This window comes from Callorhinchus milii, unplaced genomic scaffold (genome assembly GCF_018977255.1).
Source record: "Callorhinchus milii isolate IMCB2004 unplaced genomic scaffold, IMCB_Cmil_1.0 Scaffold3, whole genome shotgun sequence".
Taxonomy (NCBI): Eukaryota; Metazoa; Chordata; class Chondrichthyes; order Chimaeriformes; family Callorhinchidae; genus Callorhinchus; species Callorhinchus milii.
In genome coordinates, this window is record NW_024704744.1 from 7,447,009 (window position 1) to 7,470,719 (window position 23,711).

A 23,711-nucleotide genomic window follows, 5' to 3' on the forward strand; every position below is an offset into this window, starting at 1 on the left:
GCCAATTGCGCACAGCAGCATCCCACAAACAGTCGTGGATTGAAAGTGACCAATTTATATTTGTTTTTGGAGGGATTATTATTAGGCGTGTGGAGTAAGGAAACTTGCCCAAGGTTTCGCCCTGCCTGGAATTGAACCCAGGTGTCTTGCTTGCAAGGCGAGTGCTCTAACCACTGAGCTACAGGTCTCCACACACCAAGGGACTGCAAGATAGAGGGATGGAGTTCCAGAGGGCAGGAGTGTAGTAGTTGAACAACAAAATAACTAGCCTAGCTCTGAATTTGGGGGAAATCTGAGTGAGGAGGAGAATGAATGTAAACCAGGAAAATAATGAGGAAGAGTCTACATTTATTTTGAAATAGCAAAGGCAGCACAATGCCCTTGTGTCTACCTGGATCACAAAGCAGACGGAACCAAGATAAAATAACAATCAAATATAGAGCTGCTGATCTGGACTCTTTACGCAGAGGGTAATCAACGACTGGAATAGGTTGACAGAAAACGTGGAGAGGCCAGGACACTAGACTTATTTAAAAAGCAATTTGTAACATTGATGGGGAGATGGAAAGGTGTGTGTTCTGGAGGGATGAGATTGGATAGGACCTTCTTCATCCAAACCAAACTTGTCATCTTGTGACAAATGTGATTAAACATATATAGAATGTTGTTACATAGATAAAAGTGACAGTCACTGATATATTTATTTATTCACTGATACATTTACACCCAATGAATTCACTGATACCCCGGCCAACCCACCCCACCCTCAGCGGTCGGGCCTTCAGCCATTCTGCCCCCACTCCATCCCACAGTCATTTCACCTCGCTCCCTCCCTTACCTCCTTCCAGGTCATCTCAAGACCATCCTCTTCGACCACCATCCTACTCTTACCCTCGCAGGCCTCCACCCCTCCTAATCCCAGCCCCCAGCTTGGGTGCAATTGCTTGACTGTACAGAGCCTTGGGACATTCTCCCAACATGAAAGGCTCTATACAAATATGATTTGTTGTTGATACATTTACATTAAATGCATTCACTGATACATTTATATTGAGCAAATGTGAATCAGACATTGTGTATTCAAACACTGTGATGTCTTTGCGTTCCTGTATGCCTGATAAACAGCACTGTTCATGCTGCGCACGAGAGAGCACTGTTATTTGTGTTCCCCATCCCTGCCTGTGTTTAGCAATGAAGAAATAAAACACGCTGCTTTAGAAAAGCTATGGAAGCAGCAAAGGCAAATTGTAATTTAGAGCACATTCTCCTTAAAATAAATAGAATGCAGACAGTGGGGATTTCCACAATACTGGCAAATCTTTTGAGTTTGATAATTCTGTTTCAGGCATCTGCAGATTAATTCAAGATCTTTTGCTTTTTTTTATGATTGCTGCCTTTCCTTCTTCCATCACTCCGCACAAGAATTTTGATAGTAAGCTGTTTGGCAGCTTTCCCTGTAGTGGCGATAATCTTGAACATGCCAGAACCTGTTTCTTCTCATTGACAGTTCATCTGTAGCAGCATAGGTGTCAGCTCGGCTCAGTTGGTGGTGCGCTTGCCTCTGGGTCACAAGGTTATGGGTTCAAGACCTCAATGTGAGACTTTGAGCTCATGGTCTATGCTAACACTCCAATGCAGGTGAATGTTAACATTAAAAATCCCATGGCACTATTCGAAAAGAAAAGGGAGTTTCTTCTGCTGCCAATGTTCCCAGGATAAACGTGGTCATTTGCTTCATCGCTGTTTGCCAGATATTGCTGCGCTGGAAATTTCTACCGTTTTTGCCAACAAAATACACTTTACAGAAACCTTATGAAGCGCTTTACAACACTTTAAACATGACAATCTTGGGGCTGAGGCCGTGAGAATTAGTTTGCTCTGGAGAGGGCTAAAATTCTGGGTGGCATTTGGTCCAGTATTTGACGAATGGAGATAATAATAATAATTCTTGCATTTGATACATCACGTTATCACATCATTGAGATGTCTCAAAGCGCTTCACAGGAAATACTGTAAAGTGGATTGACTGTGTATTTTGTAGATGAAACGCGGCAGCCAGTTGGCGTAGCAGTGTCCCACCTGTAGCCGTGAAGTGAGTGACACCAAATTGTATTTGGGAGACTTATTGGCCAGGACACCAGGAGAAATTTCCTTCTTTTCGAATAGAGCCATGAGATCTTTAACATCCACCCAAACAGGCAAGTCCAGTTGTATCGGTGCACTGTAGAAATCCTCATATGGAATCCTGGCTGGAATTTCAGCACCTATGTCTTTCTTAAATTGTCAAATATAAATGAAAGTGGTGGTCTTTTGGGAATTCTATATTATGATTGTGAATCATCGAATCATAGAATTATACAGCACAGAAGGAGACCATTCGGCCCATTGTATCTGTGCCGGCTCTTTGAAAAGAGCTATCCAAATCAATCCCACTCCCCCTTGCTCTTCCCCATAGCCTGCAAACTTGTCCTCCCCAAATAATTATCTACTTCTCTCTTAAAAGTTGTTATTGAATCGGCTTTCACCATGCTGTCAAGCAAAGCATTCCATATCCGAACAACTCGCTGTGTGATTTCTCCTCACTTCCCCTATGTTTCTTTTAACAACTATTTTAAATCGGTGTCCTCGGGTTACCGACCCACCCGCCAGTGGAAATAGTTTCTCCTTGTTCACTCTATCGAATCCCCTCATAATTTTGGTAACTTCTATTAATTCTCCTCTTAACCTTCTCTGCTCCAAGGAGAATAATCCCAGCTTCTCTGGCCACTCCCGATAGCTGAAGTCCCTCACTCCTGGTACCATACTGGTAAATCTCCTTTGCACCCTCTCAATTGCCTTGACATCCTTCCTAAAGTGTGGTGCCCAGAACTGAACACAGTCTCTCGCTGAGGCCTAACCTCAGGTATATAAAGGTTCATCATAACTTTCTGACTTTTGTATTCTCTGCCCCTATTTATAAAGCCATTATTTACTTATTTATGTGGAGACCTTTTTTTAAGGAAATAGCTTTGCTGAAACCGTAAACAATTGCAATGTATTAAAATAAAACATTGTTCTTTATCTAGTTGAAAGAGACAAGGATTTTTCCCACCAGCGGAGACACTACAAGGAATTTCGATTTGACCTCACGCAGATTCCTGAAGGAGAAGCAGTAACAGCAGCAGAATTCCGCATTTACAAGGATCGAAGCAACAGTAGATATGAAAATGACACCTTTAGGATTACAATATACCAGGTTGTTAAAGAATATACTAATAGGTAAGCAATGGATTTCAAAATTAAGCATTTGATACTACTCTCAGACTGACCAGATGGACTATGCTCAACAATCTCTTTGAATTTTAATGTTAACAATGTATAATACAATACAGTTTAAAACAACAAGAACAACAACAACTTGCATTTATATTCCACCCCTCACTCGTCCCAGTTTACAATAACAACAACAACAAATTACGTTTGTATAGCACTTTTCACTTCAGGAGGACATCCCAAGGTGTTAGACAGTCAGTGATTTGGACCCGATTTGGGGGTTGGGATCCGAATGTTTGGAAGGCAGGGAGGATAGGGGGTAGGAAGGTGACCGAAGGCTGAAGAGGAGGGTCTTGAGACGGGCCTTGAAGAAGGCAAGGAAGGGGGCGAGGTGAAGGGTGGGAGCATTTATGTAACGCCTTTCACGTTGGGAGGAAATCTCAAAGCACTTGACATTGCTGGCTGCGAGTGGGGAGAGGAAATATGACCGAAAGAAAACAAAGTCAAGGAGCAAGGTCTTGAGATGGACCTTGAAATGTATGTGCAACAGAAGCAAAAAAAAATCAGACTTTATTTGAAAGACAGACGGTGAGTATTCAAGACATTGTTATTTAGTTCTAACGTGGTGATGGGTTTCCACGTGTGTCAGACCAAATAAGGTCTATTTTATTCACTTAAGTTTTGCACCTGTTTTTGCAACAGAAATTGTGAAGATACATTTGGATGCCTTTGTAAGGAAATGACAATTCTGGCCTCTATATGGCAACAATTACACCCGAGTCCAGATATACTGTATTTCCATAGCATTTGAGAGTTTCCAGAATTTGGCAACTTCATGAACAGTCTTAATTTTGAAACAGTTTGTTTTTAAGAATTATAGAAAAATGATTTTAAATTAAGGCTGAGCGCAGCAATTTGCCAAATTCTGGAAACTGAATTTCAAAAAATCTTTGAAATGTACAGCACCCGAAGGAGGCCATTCGGAATCTACACCGGCTCTCAGAGTAAGATGTTCATTCAATCCCATTGCCTTATTCCCATGCCCTCTTAAGGCTCTATCTTTCACAGAGTAAATTGAGTCCCAGTGGAATTTCTCCCTGCATATGTCAGAAAGGGAGGTATTTGAGGAGAGGCTACAGAAACTGATAATGTTCACGTAAAAGAAACAGGTTCAGGGGAGCCCTCTTTGATGTAATAATAAATAAATAACCCTTGCATTCGATATAGCATTTTTCGCATCTTCTAGATGTCTCAAAGCACTTCACAGAATATACTGTAAAGTGAATTGACTGTATATTTGTGGGCGAAACATCGCAGCCAATTATGCACAGCAGTGTCCCACAAACAGTTGTGGATTGAAGTGAAACAAAAGCAGAAGTCGCTGAGAACACTCAGCAGGTCAGGCAGGATCTATGGGGAAAGGAAAGTGAGTGAACTTTTCGGGTCCATGACCCTTCTTCAGTTCTGATAAAATCATGATTGTCAGTGGAAGAGTTGATTAAGGGGAGGTTACAAGGAATATTTTCAAGTGGAGGGTTATTAGAAAATAGAATGTTTCTGCCACAGGGACAACAACAACAACAATTTAGATTTGTCTGGCGCCCTTCACACCGGATTGTGTCTCGGAGTGAGGAACATTGACATAGTTTAATGCCGATAGGTAGCTATTGAGACAGAGATCACTAGCAGTTTAATTATAGGTGATTTGTCCACAGAGGTAGTTGGAAGGAAATTGGAAGAGAATCCATGAATGTTTAACAAGGATGACAGATTGGATAGAAAAATGTACTTTAAGGGGAGTTTACCACTAATATATAATTTACAGCAAGAGCAATTTACATTTATATAGTGCATGCAGAGCATGTCTCACTGTCAACACTGGCCATGCTTTCAGTCACTATGTCCTAAGCTCTGAAATTCCCTGCCTCATTCCCTCCACCTTCCCCCCCACCACCTTTATCTTGCGCAACACAAAATATACGGTCAATCCACTTTACAGTATATTCTGTGAAGCGCTTTGAGACGTCATAATGATGTGATAAGGCACTATATCAAATGCAATGATTATTATTGTTATTTATTATTGTGGAGTCCTGTAGCTCAGTGGTTAGAGCACTCACCTCGCAAACAAGAAACCTGGGTTGGATACCTGCCCGGTAGGGCAAAAGCTTGGGCAAGTTTCCTTACTCCACATGCCTGATAATAATCCCTCAAGAAAAAAAAATTAATAAACTGGACACGTCAATCCACGACTGTATGTAGTACACTGCTGTGCGCAATTGGCTGTCGCATTTCGCACACAAATATGCAGTCAATTTACTTTACTATATATTCCGTGAAGCGCTTTTAGATGTCTAGAAGATATGAAAGGCGCTATATAAAATGCAAGGATTATTACTTATCTAGTCAATCTACATTTACAGGTCTAATCTCTTCCCCTCCCATTTCTCCCTTACTTGGCTCTCTGAGATGTCATCCTGCTTGAAAGGCATTATATAAATGCAAGTGGTCATTGCAGTTGTCTCAAAACCCTTCACCCAACATAATATAGCAAGCACAATGCAATTTGTCCTTAACCTTTTCAAGTTCACACAATAATTGAAAATAATTGGCAGATGGTAAATAATAATAATCACTTTTAAAGGAAAAAGCAATTGTCATTCTTGAAAAGTACAATACAATTTAACTTTCACTTTGGGAGGACGTCTCAAATTGCTTAAATGCTCTGTCACCACACCACTAAAGCTGCATATAGAAAATAAGGTTTAGAAAGACATATTGCCACACACAATATTGCTGTCTTAAAACCAACCAAGGCCTTTGCCTGCACTTTCGATCATCTTCCTCCCCCTCCCTCTACCACACCCTTCTCAACTTACACCCCCACCACCGCCACTACTATCAAAGCTCAGTTGCCCAGTTAGTTGGGTGAAGCACTTTGAGACTCTCTCCCGATGTCAAAGTAACTATATAAATGTGTGTTGTTTTGCCAATATAACTGCAGCAACTGCTTTAAAAGCTGAAGGTGCATAGTTTCCACTCTTGCTTTTTCGTAAGTGTTGGCGGTGAAGAAAAGGATTTTTTAAAAAATAAGCATTCAATTGGAATGATCAAATGAGAGTGCACAAAACTGAAAACTATTCTGGCACAGTCGGAAATGCTTCAAAAGAACAGAACTAAAGAGCATCTGCCTTGTACAGTACTATCTTGGGCAAAACAATATATTCCAAAAGGAAATTTGAATGGACAATGTCTTGATACGTCCCACAGCATGCTTTATTGGTTATTCATTACTTTCGCTGGACACAGTTATTAGTTCAGCTTCACATAACCTCGCTGTAACTTTTATGGTGTCTAATACACATGATCATCTTTATCAGCCCAGCAAGTATCGTGGGAGGCTGGCATATTATTCTGCAAGGCAATTTTGGAGGCGTTGCTTTGAGGAAGACTTGATTTCAGTCTCAAATCTCCTTTTATTGCTGCGTCTGCGAAATGTCACAGAATATGTGGCATTTCCCTAGAGTTGGAAATTGAACACCGCAGCAGGAAGTGATGATGTTTCACATAATTACGTTCACAAGATCAGTTCAGATGAAGAAGCCCCTTGTGCCAATCTGTTTTCATCGCTCCAGAACATCCACCCTACTGTCTTCCCAATACACCATCAAGCTGCTTCTTTAATGAGTCCAGTGTCATGGTCTCAACTAACCTTCCTGGCAATCCTTGCCTCATTCCCTTCATCTTGACCTCTCTTTGTCAGTCTTCAAATCACTTTCCTCTTCGACCGTGCCGCTCTGCGTCAACCCCCACTGCTGTTAAATGTTCTCAGATGCTACCACCCTATAAAGGGTGCTATATAAATGCCAAGTTGCTGTTACTGCCTTCCCTCACCACAGCCTCACCCCTCAGACCGCTGAAACCCTCAGACATGCCTTCATTACATCTAGGCTTGATTATGCCAACTCCCTGCTTGTCGGCTTTCCATAATCATCCATAACTCTGCAGCTTGTGTCCTTTCTTGCACCAGGCTCTGTGACCCCATCACACTCACCATTGCCCAGCTCCACTGGCTCCCCATCCCTCAGAGGATTACGTTCAAAATCCTCACCTTCAAGTCCCTCCATGGCCTTTCCCCCTCCTGTTTCTCTGACCTGCTAACCCCTTATCAACCTGTACTTTCCCTCCACTCAGCTTGCTCCAGCCTGCTCCATGACCACCATCGGGGGTTGGGCCTTCAGACTCTCTACCCACCCCCTTTGAAACACCTTCCCATATTCCCTTTGCCTCACTCCCTATCTTGCCTCCTTCAAGGCATATCTCAAGACCCTCCTCTTCCACCTTGCCTTTGGCCACATTTCTACCCTCCCTGTGCTATACCCTCCCTGATCTGACCCACCCCCCGCCAGCCACCCCCCCAGCTTGGGTCCTAATCCCTGACTGTTCATTGCCTTGGGACATCCTCCTTATGTGAAAGGTGCTTTACAAATGTAATTTTGTATTGTTGTTGGAGGAGCAGAGGGAATGGACAGGAGAATCAGATTTAAAGAGACTGTAGAGGTCAGTGGAGTGGGAGCATGAAGGGATTTGAAAGGCAGGTCTTGGAGCTTGAAGTTGATGTGCTGGAGCACAAGGTGCTTGTGAAGTTGGGAGTAATAGGCCCATGGAGCCTGGTGCAGAGAAGAACCAGGACAATGCCTGGAGGTTATGTGAGAAAATACAATATTTTTATTTTTACTTTTGTTTTTTAGGTCAGCATCAAGCCTGGCAATTATGTAAAACAGGTATTCGTTGGGGAACATGTTTGGTAGCTAATAAGATAATAAGGATAAGAATCTTTCCATTTGATGTAGCACCTTATTAACATCAGCAAGATCTGTCAAAGTGATTCACAGGATTTTGCTGCGAGGTGTTGCGACTGTGTATTTGTAGGCAAGTGCAGAAGACAGTTTATGCACAACAATTTCCTGTAGTCATGAAGTGAATAACTAATTTTATTTGGGGGACTTGTTGACCAGGACACCAGGAGAAACTCCCTTCTCTTTTTGAATAGCGCCGTGGGATCATTGATGACCTCCTGAATGAACAGAAAGGGCCTCAGTTTAACATCTCATCCGAACCTCTGCACCTCTGACTATGCAATGCTTCCCCAGCATTGCATTGGAATGTCATCTAGACTGAAAGTTCAAAGTCGCAATTTGGTGCTTGAACCCACAACCTTCTGACTGAGAGGCAAGAGTGCTACCAACTGTGCCAGGCTGACGTATAAATTCACCCCTACTGGACAACCACTCACCCATAACCTACCTTTTCTTTGTAGTGTGTGGCTGTGTTTTCAGTGATCTCCTCCCTCTTTTAGATGCCCAGCTCAGTTGGTAGCACTCTCGCATCTTACTGAGAGGGTCGTGGATTCAAGCCCCATTTCAGGACTTTGAACTCACATCATCCAAGCTGACATTCCATTGCAGTTCTGGGGATGTACTGCAATGTTGGAGGGGCTGAGCTTTGGTTGTGTTGTATTCAAAGAACATCCATGAAAGGTGACCAGCAAAAAAATATAAGGGAGTAATTATATTGTAAAACCCTGCTGTTCGATTACTCCAGACCTGAGGTAACAAACAAAACTTACTCACACCTCAGTGTTGTCTTGTGCTGTTCTTTAATGATGCTGTGTAATCATGAGCGCTGACAATTAACAGTTGCGTTGAAAGCCTTCAGCACTGCAAAAGCCCATTAGTCACCATCCAGACTGGGGAATGTTTACTTTAGCTGGTTACGCTTAAAGAACCATCACAAGAGATCTGCCAATTAATTGCAAACCTTACAGGAGTTCAAAGAACTCACTGCACATTAGACAACGATTTAACATTTCATACCCTGGAGAGTACTAAATGCATTTTATTAGGCAGTGGTAACTTTTTTTTATTTGACCAGTTCTGGAGTGGCAGGTCATGGCCTCTCCAATTATATGATTGTTTCCATCTCAGATATACCCATGGGAGGTGAGAAATGTTCTCCTTGTGTGGGCATTTTTGGCATTTGTTGCATTGTAGAATTACAAGGGAATTAGGGGATCGGGAATAGAGTGGGGTGGGGGAGAGGAGGTGGAGGAAAGGACTTGAAAGCTGCATAGTAATCAGCATTATCTGCCTTGATGGAGGCTGATATCACTGACAGCTAACGTGCCTCTGTAATGACTCTGTTGAGCCCTCATCTGTCAGTGAGGACGTGGAAGGAGTGGATTGCCAATTCTCAAGACGAATGAGGATCTTGTAATCTTAACACTTTAGCCCGAAATTCCACCCAGCCTTTAGCCTGTAACAACCATTTTGTCTTGAAATCCAAGACAGTGCAGAGATGGAGAAAACTTTCAAATTTCCTTTCTTTTAAGACCCAAGGAAATACAGCTTCCAATTAAAGATTGACTTTAAAAGTTTTCCACAGATCTGTACCACCTTGAATTTTAAGAACAAATTATCTTATGTGCTGAAACCAGGCAGAATTTCTTAGTACTTTAAATGTAAAAGCATTATTTTTATGTTACTCTTTTGTTTTTAGGGTTTTCTGATTGCCCTCCAAGATGTATCGTACCTGAAAGGCTCTATATACATGCAAGTTGTTGTTTTGAGGGAACTTAGCTGCAGCTATTTTTACACATTTCAACCCGAATTTGATAATGATAATAATCCTTGCATTTAATATAGCACCTTATCATGTCGTTGAGACGTCAAAGCACTTCTCAGAATATATTGCAGTGTGCAGTTTGGGGGCGAAACCCGGCAGCCAATTGCGCAAAGCAGCATCCCACAAACAGTCGTGTATTGAAGGGTGGATTTAGGGTGGGTGGTCTATTTGCTTACAATATAATGCAATTTGCATTTATATGGTGTCTTTCATGTTGGGAGGACATCTCAAAGTACTTGATACTGCTGGCCTGGCACCCGAGCTGGGGATGTTAGCCTAATGGAGCGTAGATGGGGAAGATGTTGTCTGAAAGTGTGGACCAACAAGTACTTCTTGAAGAGGTACTTGCTGGTAACCAATGTGTTCTGTCACTGATCTCTGCTTTCTCTGTGGATTTCTAGGGATGCTGACCTTTTTCTGCTGGACATCAAGAAAATCCGAGCCTCAGATGGAGGGTGGCTCGTGTTTGATATCACTGCCACCAGCAATCATTGGGTAGTTAACCCACAGCATAACCTGGGCTTGCAGCTATGTGTGGAAACAAAGGATGGTAGGTACCAGCTGCTCGTAAACTGCTTCAGGCAATGGTTACACAGATGTAGCAGATTCACTGCAGATTCGACTGATAATAAAAATATACGAAAAATAATTCTTGCATAAAAAAATCTTGCATTTGGTAAGCCTCCGTTCACTTTGTGAGGACGTCACAAAACACTTCACATGATTTATTGTAAATCTGTGTACGTTGCATGCGAAGGCTGATTTGCACATGTCAACATCCTACGAAAAGCAATGCAGTGAATACAATTTTATCTGGGCAGAAACAGGGTAGACTAGGGTTATTATTGCTTAGAGCAGATGTGTTTAAGAGGTTTATTGATTGAGGTATTTAAAATAATAAAGGAATTGACAGTGTAGAAAGTGAGTGGCTCTTCCCCTTCATAGACAGACAAGGAGGCACAGCGTTATAGTGTTATAAACTTATAACCAAAACTAAGAGAGTTAGAACTGGGCTTTCCTCATACAGAGGGATGTGAACTGCTTTACCCCTGAAAGCTGTAGAGCTGTAATCAATAGAAATGTTCAATAGAGAAACATGAAATTAGGTAGCTGAGTTATTAAGGTGAAAGGGCAAGAAGGCATGTTGTACCTGCTTTCACGTTGTACTGAAGGCTGGTGTAATGGGGTTGCGTTGTATTTAGTGAGGATCTGGAGGTTCACAATGTGGCATTTATTTTTCTTACAATACAATGCAATTTGCATTCACTTAAACACCTTTCAAAATCGGAGAACTTCTCAAAATGCTAAAGTGCTTGTGCTTGTGTACATGGCAAAGCATGTTGGATGGGGGTGTTTGGGGGGCGGTTGTGCAGAAGTGGGGGTGGGAGATAAATAACTGAAAGCAGGTTGAAAAAAATAAGCAACAGGAAGTTTGCCAGGCGGTGCTCTCAATAGCAAGATATGCGGTTTTAGCTGATTGAACTCCTGCAGTACCCCAACACACACTCTGTGGTACCCAAACCTTGGCTCTTGCCAAACTCTTGCCAAACTGGTCTTAATGCTCTCCTGAATCAGGTTAGCAGCGTGCATTCCATTCCAGACATGGGAAATTTCAACATGGAGCTGGCATAATTGTGGAGACCTGGAGCATATTGGCTAGAGCATTCGCCTTGCAAGCGAGAGGACCCAGGTTTGATTCCTGGAGAGGGCGACAGGTTAGGCCTGTTTCCTTACTCCACACGCCTCTGTTTACCTAGCAGTAAGTAGGAACCCGGTTGTTAGTTGATTGGTGGATTGCTTTTTCAGGGGTAATAATCCCTTAAAAAAATTTAAATAATAATTTGGTCATTCAAACCACAACTGCTTGTGGGACACCGCTATGCACAGTTGGCTGCCATGTTTCGCCCGCAAAATGTACAGTCAATTCACTTTACATTATATTCTGTGAAGCGCTTTGTGACATCTTGAAGATATGATAAGGCACTACATGAAATGCAAGGATTATTATTATTATTATTATTACACACGTGTGAAGCTCTCAGTCTGGTTTGGATATTCTAAATCATGACGATGTGTTCCATATGTGTCAGATACCAAAAAAGCAATGCAAATAATGTGTATGGTATATAGGTTTCTAGGAAGATTAATGATTCAGATGCTTAAATATATCCTTGAACTAATCCTCGAAAATCATTCTTCAGAATATATACTGCGCAGTCCCTGGATTTCTATGGATTTACGACTGTGTAACACAATGTGCCGATTCAGGCTGGGGATAAGAAAAATATGTGAACTGTCACTGGAACTGGAAATAGTGTATCATAATTTCCAGAAATGGGGCTAAAGCTTAACAGAAATCTCAGGACCCACTGATAAACACCAATTGCCAAATATTTATCAAAGGGATTGCTGTTTCTTCTAGCGTTAGCTAAATATGTGACTTGGGGGCCATGTAGGAACATGAGACAAATTCAATACAAGTGAATGACTTTCCATTGTGGCAGAAAAAATGTCAGCAATTGCTTTTTCTGTGCCGGTGAGTCATCTAAATAAACACCATTAAAAATAATAATAATAATAATCTTTGCATTTTGATAAGTGTCTATCACAAAGCGCTTCACAGAATTATTATTATATTATATACATTTTTCTTTACTCAGAGGGTAATTAATGACTGGAACAGGAGTTAGAGGGATGAGATCAGATGAGCCTAAAGGTCTTCTTCATCCAAACCAATCTTGTAATCTTGTGATATTTGTTTTTCCTCGGTGTTTTTTGGGTTCTATTAAAAATATGTCAGGAGCACTCGTCCTTGTGACCCATCCACCTGTAATCTTTTATTTCTAAATGTCATCTTAACACTTCAGTAACTTAAAAAGGTAAACTAAATGCTCATCTTAATTTTTGTATCATACCTGGAGCCTTGTGACCAATTGCCTTAAATTTGCCTACAAAATACACAATCCAGTGAATCTCATTCACTTCATTGCTGTGTCTGGGACATTGCTGTGTGCAAATTGGCTGCTGTGTTCACCTGCAAAATAGTGTCACTTTACTTTACAGTAAATCCCGTGAAGCGCTTGAGATAATCTCTCGACGTGAAAGGAGCTGTATCAAAAAATAAGGATTACGACACAGACAGCGTATGCAAACCATCAATTCAACTAAAAGAAACTGGAAATAACTAAGCAACAACAATAACAAATTACATTTGTATAGGCCTTCACGTCGGGAGTCAGGAGGGGTGGAGGGCAGGGAGGAAGTGGTTGGAGGGTGACTGAAGTCGCAAATTGAAATTGACAACATTTATTGAAGGAGCAAGCTGGATCAGACGTTTATTTTTCCCGATTTAATAAACAACCGTCCTTTAATATACAACGGTCATTAATATACAACTGATTTTAAATTACATTTTGGAAGCAAATGTTCAGTTCTTTTAAAATTGAACAAGGAGTTTGAATGTCGGTGTTATCCACGTAGGGTATTGTAAGAGGTCAGAGGTTGTTACTGAGTATGGAACAAACATTGGGATCTTTGGCTTCTTTTTGCTTTATGCACTGTTTATATCCACTTGAGACAAACTGTCCCCAATCTTTCTGGGCCTCAGAGGGAATAAACCATCTCAGCAAAAGGCAAATTTACAAGATGTCCCTGTTGTGTAGTCTTTATAGAATAAACAGAAGAGATAAAATGTACAGACATTGAATGTCAACATGTAAACCGTTGGAACGAAATGGAAATCTCAAGGAAGACATTTTTATGTTGTTGATAAAATTCCTTACTCTGGCATTAGACTGTGATGCAAAACCTTTGCTTGCAATCTCATTTCAATGTCATGCAATAACACTATATCTGCTGACGTGCGTCACCCTGGCTCAGTTGGTAGCTCTCCCATCTCTGAGTCAGAAGGTTGTGGGTTCAAGTCTCACATCAGGGCTTTGAGTACATAGCCTGTATGTAGTACCTTGCATTTGTCAGTATTAAATTTAATTTGCCAGTTATCAGCCTATGTGCATACCCTATCAAGCTCTCTTCGTAGGACCTTTGCTGCCTTCTTTGATTCTACAGTTCCTCCTAACTTGGTGTCATCTATAAATTCAATTATCTTAGGAGTCTGTGAATTCAGGAGAGGTCCCAGTACTTAAAGAAGAGGGGCTTCAAGTTCATAGCTATATTTAAGAATTTGCCAAATTCTGTAAAATGCTACAAAAATAAGAAGACCTACCTTATAAGAGCAGGCAGAATTTCTACCACTAGATAGATATCGAAAAAGATGTCATTTGAAATAACAACAACAAAAACTTGTATTTATATAGCTTCCTTTACACCGGACGACATCTCAGAGTGGTTCATCACTTTGGCAGGAAAAATAAAGAAGCCATCTTTAGTCTAGATGCTAGGAACCTAAGAGGAGCAAAGAGATCTGGGGATTCAGAGCTACAAATCTCTACAAGTAGCTAAACAGGTAGATACGGCAATCAAAAGGCCAATCAAGCCTTGGGTTTTATATCCAGAGAGAATATAAAAGTGAGGAGGTGATGTTGAATTTATACAAAACCTTGGTTAGACCACAATTGGAGTATTATATCCAATTCTGATCTCCTCACTATAAAAAGGATGTAGCAGTGATAGAAAGACTACAGCACTGGTTTTCAATGATGATACCGGGATTGGTAAATCACTGTTATCAGGATAGACTGGATAGGTTGGGCCTTTTTTGCTAGAGAAGAGATGTTTAAGGTGGGACCTAAGAGAAGTGTTTAAAATTATAAAAGGGTTGGATAAAGGTAACATAAGCAGGCTGTTTCACTGAGTGGAAAGTCTCTATCCCTGGGGCACAAATATAAAACAGCGACTAGGGGATCAAAAAGAGAATCTAGGAGGAATTACTTCACACAGATGGTAGTGAGATTGTGGTTCTCGCTGCCTGAAGCATAGTTACATTAAATAATATATATGCTTTAAAAGGAAGCTGGACCTTCATATGAGGGAGAAAGGAATAGAAGGGTATGGGAGGGAGTAAGGAATGAGTGGAGACTCGTGTGGAGTATAAACATTGGCCTACTTCATGTGCTTGATTGATCATGGGCTTTGAGCCAGTTTGGCCCGCTCTCTGGAACTCCATGTTGGACTCCCTGCACTTTGTCCCCTCTCTCCCCATCTTCAAAACCTATTACATTGAAAACCCATCTTTTGAAGGGAATCTAAACTCTACCACTATTAATTGGCTGTCACAGTTCAGCCACAAAATACATAGTTATTCCACTTTATAGTATATTCTGTGAGACCTCTCAACGAAGTGATAAGGTCCTATATCAAATGCAAGTATTATTATTATCTTTTGGACCACACTTTCGGCCACCTTCCTTCCCCCAACCCCCAGCTCAGGCACCCGGCCAGTTATGTGAAGTGATTTGAGACACCTTCCCGATGGGAGAAGCGATATATGAATGTAAATTGTTGCTGCTGTAAATCATGGTGAACAAAAGCTTTTAATCACTTGTTCTTGACAGTCAGTATATATACAATTTGTCTGAAACGTTGAGCTGTATTTTCTTATGAACAGATATATTAGCTGTTAAAAGGTTAAAAGCTCATAGAATTAATGAGAAATTGCCTGGTCGGGTTGCAAGTTATTTTGAGTCACAAGAAGTCATAGTCTCTACATTATTTAAAAAGGGATTTTAGACTGTTGCTTCAAAAAGAGATATATTAAAGAGAATGTGGAGCAATCCAAGTGTTTACCTAGCAGTAAGTAGGAACCTGGATGTCAGTCGATTGGAGGATCACTTTCCAGGGGTAATAATCCCTGCAAAGAGAAATTCACAATCCACGACTGTTTGTGGGACACTGCTGTAACTTTTGTTTTTGGTTTGATTCCCAGGCAGAGTGAAAATTTAGGCAAGTTTCCTTACTCCACATGCCTTTGTTTGGCTCTAGCAGAGAGTAGGAACCCGGTTATTAGTTAATTGGTGGATTGGTTTCCGGGGGTAATAATCCTTTCAAAAAACAATAATAATTTGGTCATTCAAACCATGACTCTTTGTGCGAAACTACTGTGTGCAATTAGCTGCCACTTTTCACTCTCAAAATATACAGTCATTATAGTATATTTACAGTATATACTTTATAGTATATTCTGTGAAGCTCTTTGAGATGTCTTGAAGACTTGATAAGGTGCTATATCAAGTGCAAGGATTATTATTTTTGTAATGGCTTTCATAATATCAGGTGACGTCTCAGGATTTATTGTAAAATGTAGTGACTGTGTATTTTGCATGCGAACATGGCAGCGAATTTGCACACAGGAATGCCCCACAAATAGCCATGAAATGAATGACCAATTTTAGTTGGAGGGATTGTTGCCCAGGATACTGGGAGAAATTCTTTTTTATTTTCAAATAGCGCCATGGTATCTTTAATGTCCTTCTAAACAGGCTGGTAGAACCTCAGTTTAACGCCTCATTCAAAGATGATGGCACATCCGACAATGCAAGTGCAACCCTAGCACTGTACTGCTATCCTGGGTGAAGGGCACGATGTAAATAGTTGCATAGTTGCAAGTTGTTGTTGAATTGTTGGAGTCCTTCCTGTAGCTTAGTGGTTAGAGCACTCGCCTCGCAAGCGAGAGACCTGGGTTTGATTCCCGGCAGGGTGAAATATTGGGCAAATTTCTTTACTCCACATACCTCTATTTACTTAGCTGTAAATAGGAACCTAGTTGTTAGTAGATTGGTGGATTGCATTTCAGGGGGTAATAATAATTGGTCACTTCAATCCACGACTGGATTATGATTTCGCCCACGAAGTATCTAGATCATTAATTTTACAGTATATTCTGTGATGCGCTTTGAGACGTCTCAAAGACGTGATAAGGCGCTACATAAAATGCAAGGATTATTATTATTACAACCTTCTGACTGTAATGGGAGCATGCTGCTTTTTGGATTTTCAAAGGGAATTTCATTGTATTGTAAAGAAGATAACAGCTCATAGTTGGGTAGTTGGATTGAAGAATCATTCGGTAACAGGAGCAGAAGATAGTGATACATGGAAATATTTCTGTTTGAAGGAGGAGTGAGTAAAGAATTCCAACAGCTTTGTTTTGGAATTTCTGCTGTTTATACTCCTCATGAATGACTCAGGGAAGAGAATTTGTGATCTATTTATTTAGTGATGATACTGAGCTATGAATAAAATAAAGAGAACAAAATAGCATGTGGGTAGTTCTAGAACAATTGAACGCATCTGCCAAGGAGTGGACAATGTATTTTGGTATACATAAACCCAGTGTGTATTGGAATAAGAAAAGCTGAAAAATTGAAGCAGATGTGAGAAGGGACACAATTGAGTTGTATTTATTGATCCTTTCAAAGGTGCCTAATCAACTTATGTCTGTTGTCAATAAGACTACTCAACTACATTCATCGTATGGGCATGGTGCAATATAAATGTTGCACTATTATAGTATTAGGTTGCATCTCGTAGGCATTTTTCTATAAAATACACAGTCATTAAACTTTACTGTAAGTCCTGAGAAGCACTTTGAGATGTCATCCTGATGTGAAGTGGGCTAAATCAAATGCAAGGATGTGAAGCACTGCCTTGAAGTTCAAAGTCCTGATGTGGGGCTTGAACGCACAACTTTCTGAATCACAAACAACAGTGCTACCAGCTGAGCCAGACTGACACTTTGACTTCAGGACTTTTAGCTCATAGTCTAGGCTGACACTTTGGGCGGGGTGATGTGGAGGGAGTATTACTGGATTTTCACAAGTGAGACAGAAATCTGTGTGGACTATAAATACTGGCACAAACTACTTGGACTAAATGATCTGTTCCGTTGCTGTACAGTCAACTTAATTCAATGTGATAGTGAGCAACGAGTCAGCGAATACTTCCCAGGTTTTGTTTCAGCTTCTCGTATTGGAAAGGAAGCCAGGTTTGAATTGTGATGATGTTGGAACTGAACAGTTTTAACTTAGTTATAACCATAGAAATGTTGCAGCACAGAAGATGGCCATTTGGCCCACTGTGTCTGTGCAGGCTCTGTTAAAGAGCAAACCTTTCAGGCCCATTTTCCTGATTGTTTCTGGGAGTCCCTCCGCAGACCTTTTCCTAGAGGAAATTGAATGCTGAGGGTTGAGAATCATGATAGGATCAGGTTTTCAAGAATCATTCCGCCAAAAAAATATACAGACAATTCACTTTACAGTATATTCTCCGAAGCGCTTTGAGACGTCTCGAAGATGTGATAAGGGGCTATATCAAATGCAAGGATTATTTATTATTAATTATTATTATCATCATGGAGGGAGCTGGTTTGATGGGCAAAATCACCTTCTCTTGTCCCACTCTTGCTCCTGCACTCACACAAGTGCCTTCTACCTTAGTGAAAGATCAAACTTTGCAAAGTTCCTCAAACCTCTTTTATTTAGAGCAGACAAAAAGAAATGTCTGTAGTTATTTCTTTTAAAAGTTGGATTAGGTCATCTGTTGATCTTGGATCCAGTAGAATTAAATGAAAGTAATCTCATTTATTTTTTGGAGTCCGTGCATCAACCCACTAAAACATCCAGTTACAAAGCTCTACAGAGTCCCTGCTGTAACTCGCAAAGACATTTCTGAAGTGTCGTTTCAAAGCTTTCTTTTAACAGTACTTTGTTACGGGCGCTTGAAAGATGCAGCTGCATATTCATCAGAGTCGCTGCTCATAGCTGTGCTTCTTTTCATTGAAAACATCTTCAACTAATTTGAGGCAAAACACCTGAATAAACATGTTGCAAAAGTGTTTATGTATTGAAGTGGGCCATTTCAAGGTACGGCATTTGGCTGGAATTTGTGATTTCTCTTTTACAGCAAACATGCTGCCAGGGAGAGGAAGTGGGGTCTGAATTAATATGTTTGTTACAGTGGAAATAGAATGGAAACTACTGAAACCACAAATCAAACTACTCCATTCATTTGTGCCAGTACAGAAGTTTCTCCTGCAAGATGCAGGCTTTGGCCCTTTGCCATAGACTTGCCTTTAAAAGTACCTTAGCAGATTATTTGTCTAAGGTTTACTCGAGTGAATAGATCCAACTTCTTTCATTAGTACTTCTAGAAAAAAAATTATTGTGCATTTGGGAGCACAAATGCCTTTTTTAAACTGGCGTTATTTAGCAAAGCTCCTTGTCGCAACTCCGCACAGGGGGAATGACCCCAAATGCAGGATGTAGCTGTGTCGTAAACAGCTAACTTGTTTTTGATCTTGCAAGCGACAACAGATATATAAAAGAAGGGAGGAGGAAAATGCTCAGAAGCTTGGTTCAAAGGTGCAGCCCTATGCTGCGGGGCTCGCGAATAAGTCATCGCGAACAGCTGTACAGTATCAAATGATAGGTCTTCATTTTTGTTTGCTGAGAGCGCCGTACGTATTTTTGCAAAATAAACTGCTTGTGCTGCCAAAATAAATAACAGCCGATAGAACGGGTACACTGGTCAGTGAGAGAAAAACGCAGTCAAGAAATCGTTATCAACCTCAAGAATGCAGCACATCCCCAGCACTGCATTGAAGTGCCAGCTTAGGCTATGTGAGTTCCAAGTCCTGACATGGGACTTGAACCCGCAACCTTCTGCCTCAAAGGAAACTGAAATTAATGAAAGTACCCAGTTCATTATCATAACAGGCCTTACTTTTGATATAACGTGCTGAGACGATACCCCATGTGAAAGACGCAATATAAATGCAAGTTGATGTTGTGCCTTTCACATTGAGAGGATGTCTCAATGCGTTTCATAGGATATGGTGTACAGTGCAGTAACTGTACTGTGGGAAAACATGACAACCAAATTGCACACAGCAATATCCCACAAACAGCCATGAAGTGACTGACCAATTTTATTTGGGGGATTGTTGAAACTCACTTCTCTTTTCCAGTAGTACCGTTGGGGGCCTCAGGTTAACGTTTTATCCTAAGGACGGCACCTCAACAGTGCAGCATACCCCTAGCACTGCACTGAAGTGTCAGCTTAGGCTGTATGAATTCAAAGTCACAATGTGAGGCTTGAACCCACAACCTTCTGTCTCTGACTCAGTGGCAAGAGTGCTACAGCCTGAGTCAGCCTGACACAAAAATCACACACATTAAAGGCACAGTTGCTCAGCAATGAAACCTAGTGAAGCTGGTAAAAATGTCAGCAGCATTTAAACATCCTATCTGCTGAGCATGTGTCCCTGGTTCTGGCTTATGTCTCGTGTGTAACGTGATTTGGTCTGAGAGGTTTTGAATCCAAAATATCTGATTTGATTTTATTGAGTTGTGGTAATGATGGTGAAAGCAACTGCATAAGTGGCGCCTGTGACACTGGAGAATGTGTCTCAAGACCTAAAATATTGGCTCCTTTCAGAGAACCATGTCCATTATGTAGACCTGAGAACTTCTTATTTCCAAGGTGATCTTGTATGGGAGTTGACTTCTCTCAGGTCAGCATGAGGTGTGTGTGCTCCCTGGACAAGACCCACCTGCCGTCCTTGAGCCACCTTTGCCAGCGTCAAGGCACTGTTCACACCTTTGGAATTTCCAATGAGCACTTTTTCAACCTCCTCCGTCCTCGTTACCACTTTCTCTGCTTGCTGGAGTCGGTAGGGAGACGTGGTGAGAAGCATAGAAAGGCTGTGGTGGTTCAGCACATTTTGAAAATCTTAATGAAAAATCAAGCACCCATTCGTCAGAATGTGCGGAAAAAGAACCTTGGACTTCCACTCGAGTTACATAATCCAGAAGTGGTGAAGCTGCAATTAGACAGGATGGATGTAGAGTGACACGATTTTCATTAATTTCGCACCGAATGCTCTTGAGCGCTCAAAGTTATAACTTGATGCTGTTAATTTTTCCAGGTCGCACCATTAACATTCGATCGGCTGGCCTGATAGGGAGACATGGACCGCAGTCAAAGCAACCCTTTATGGTGGCCTTCTTCAAGGCCAGCGAGGTGCTCCTTCGCTCTGTCCGAGCTACTAACAGTAAACGGAAGAACCAGAATCGAAACAAATCCAGTGGCTCTCAGGATTCATCACGAATAGCCAATCCGGGAGGTACGTCTGTGGTTGGCGCGCGTTTGATTGCTACATGTTTTGTTCTTTTATTGGAAACTGGTTTCAGTGAGTTGTGCCTTGTTAATGTGAGCAACAGTGCTGAGAAATTACAGGCGGTTTACAGCGCAGACCGGCAGAGGCCTTTTGTCCCATCATGGCCGTGCTGGAGTTACCTCCTTCACTGGACTTGTTTCTGTTTCTGCACTCAGTGTCAACATCAAAGGTTCCCAATTCAGCCACAGAGTAAATAATAATAGTAATCCTTGCATTTGATATAGTGCCTTATCACATTGCCAAGACATCTCAAAATGCTTCACAGAATATATTGTAAAAGTGGATTGACTGTGTATTTTGTGGGCGTAACACAGCAGCCAATTGTGCACAGCAGTGTCTCACAAACAGTCATGGATTGAGTGACCAAATTTGTTTTTTTGTGTGGGGGGAGGGGGAGATTATTATCTGTGTAAAGCAATCTGCCAATTGACTAAAAATCATCTAAAAATCCCAGATGATGCACAATACAACTGGATGCAGAGTAAAGCTCCCTCCACTGAGCTTCAGCTTCAGAAGAGAGCACTGGACTGCATTACAGCAGCATTTGTCTACTTCCCATATCCACGTCTCACATGTTTACCTGGAAAACCCATCATCACTAAACTCTGCTGTATATCCTGTTGAAGCGCTTTGAAACATCCTCTAAGCCCGAAAAGCACAATGTTAAATGCAAGGATTATAATTACCATTATTATTAATAATAATGATTATTATTATTAATGATAATATACACAGTATATTCTTTGACGTGCTTTGAGACGTCTCAACAAATCATATCAAATGCAAGTATTATTATTATTATTAACCTCTATGACTGAGAACTCCCAACAATTTGATATTCCAAAACATTTTGCTATGTTTTACGTCACTGAGAACATGGTTGAGACATTTATTTCACTTTTCAGAACCTAGCTTCTCCAAATTGAAGCAAACTCCAGAAAACACTACACCTCTATATCCTCTTTTCCTTTTTACGTTCATTTTTTGTCTGTGTGTGTGTTTCTGCTCGTTCACAATCATTGTGCTTGAGCTTCCGAAACAACAGCGAGTAAGTCTTGAGTTTGATGCCTCTCTTGCCTTTGCAGAGCCCTCTATTGCATTTTACATTTCCTAGGCCTCTCTTACTGTAACCAGTGACCTCTATCAGTTTTAATTAAGCAAGATCCCTGTTAGTTACTGCAGGATGTTATGTCTAGTGCAGTGCAGAATTCATATGGCAAGCTTTGATCTTCCAGAAGCTTTTCCTGTGATGGTTCTGTCCTCCTTAATTCCTTAAGAGTTTGCCGTGGATACTTCAGTTCCAGTCTATTATATTGGACCCATAACCCGACCGCCCTGTCACTCATTTACGCTCAATAAAGGCCTTTTAATCAGTCATCTCTTACCAGAGGGTTTGAGCAACATAATTAAAGAGCTAGATGACAACAGGAATGACTTCTTACTTCCTGCCTGTGTAAATATGTGTTTGTGCTCTGGTTTGCTGGTATTTTATGCTAACAAATGCCCCGAGGGCAAAGCTGGTTATCAGATCACCCTGTTTAAAATGATGAATTGAATCTTGGCCTGTACAGAAATTCAGGTTCTACTGCCTCCTCCAGTATTGTTTAAATAAAAAAATAATTTGTATGACATTTAGCAGGGTAAGTCTTAGTGCTTATAAACAAAACAAATCCATCAAACCTAAATAGTGGCGTTATTAAAGCACTGCTGACTGATGCTAATCCCTATATGAATTCAAGCCATGTTTCTGCACTGAAAACCAAAGGTTTTGATGATGCTGCATGGTTGGCTCAATGGTGCTAAGATAGAGCACTTTGAAGATGTGTCCTGTAGAGTAGTGGTTAGTGCACTCGCCTCATAAGTAAGAGGACCCGGGTTCGATTCCCGGCAGCGGCGAAACCTAAGGCAAGTTACCTTATTTGTTTATTAGTAGTAAGTAGGAACCCGGTTGTTAGTCAATTGGCCAATTGCTTTCTGGCGGTAATAATCCTTTCAAAAAATTATGATTTTGTCACTCAACCCACAACTGTTCGTGGGACACTGTTATGTGCAATTGGCATTTCGCCCCAAAATATACAGTCAATTCACTTTACAGTATATTTTATGAAGTGCTTCTAATGCTTCTAGACGCTTCAACAAAAAAGCACTACATGAAATGCAAGGATGATTATTATTATTGTGGAAAATTATTTTTTCCCCCTCAACAACAACAACAACAACAACAAGATTCCATTTATAAAGCGCCTTTCACGTCAGGAGGACGTCCCAAGGCGCTGCACAGTTGGGTCATGACCCGAGCAGGGGGGAAATGGTCAGGGTGAGGGAGGGAGGGAGCGAGAAGGGGGAAGAGAGTCAAGAGGGGAGCTGAAGGCTCGGTCAAAGTGAAAGGTTTTGAGACCGGCCTTGAAGGAGGAGAGCGAGGAAGCAAGGCGAAGGGACTGGGGGATAGAGTTCCAGAGCCTCGGGGCTGAGAGGCTGAAGGCCCGGCCACCGATGGTAGGGCAGTTGGGGCGGGGGATGTGGAGCAGACCGGAGCCAGAGGAACGGAGGGTACGAGCAGGTAGGTAGGGGGATAGTAGGTTGGAGAGGTAGGAGGGAGCAAGGCCGTGAATGGCCTTGTAGGTGAGGATGAGGATCTTGA

The 23,711-nt window shown here is 41.3% G+C and overlaps 1 protein-coding gene across 1 annotated transcript in view; it reads left to right on the forward strand.

The window, feature by feature from the left end:
* Window positions 1-23,711, forward strand: part of bmp5 (bone morphogenetic protein 5) — a 76,795-nt gene that overhangs the window by 47,074 nt on the left and 6,010 nt on the right. Inside the window, exons 3-5 of the mRNA XM_007894066.2 lie at window positions 3,066-3,258; window positions 10,338-10,486; window positions 20,819-21,016. Coding sequence (XP_007892257.2) covers window positions 3,066-3,258; window positions 10,338-10,486; window positions 20,819-21,016 — 540 coding nt within the window. The remainder of the gene's footprint in view (window positions 1-3,065; window positions 3,259-10,337; window positions 10,487-20,818; window positions 21,017-23,711) is intronic.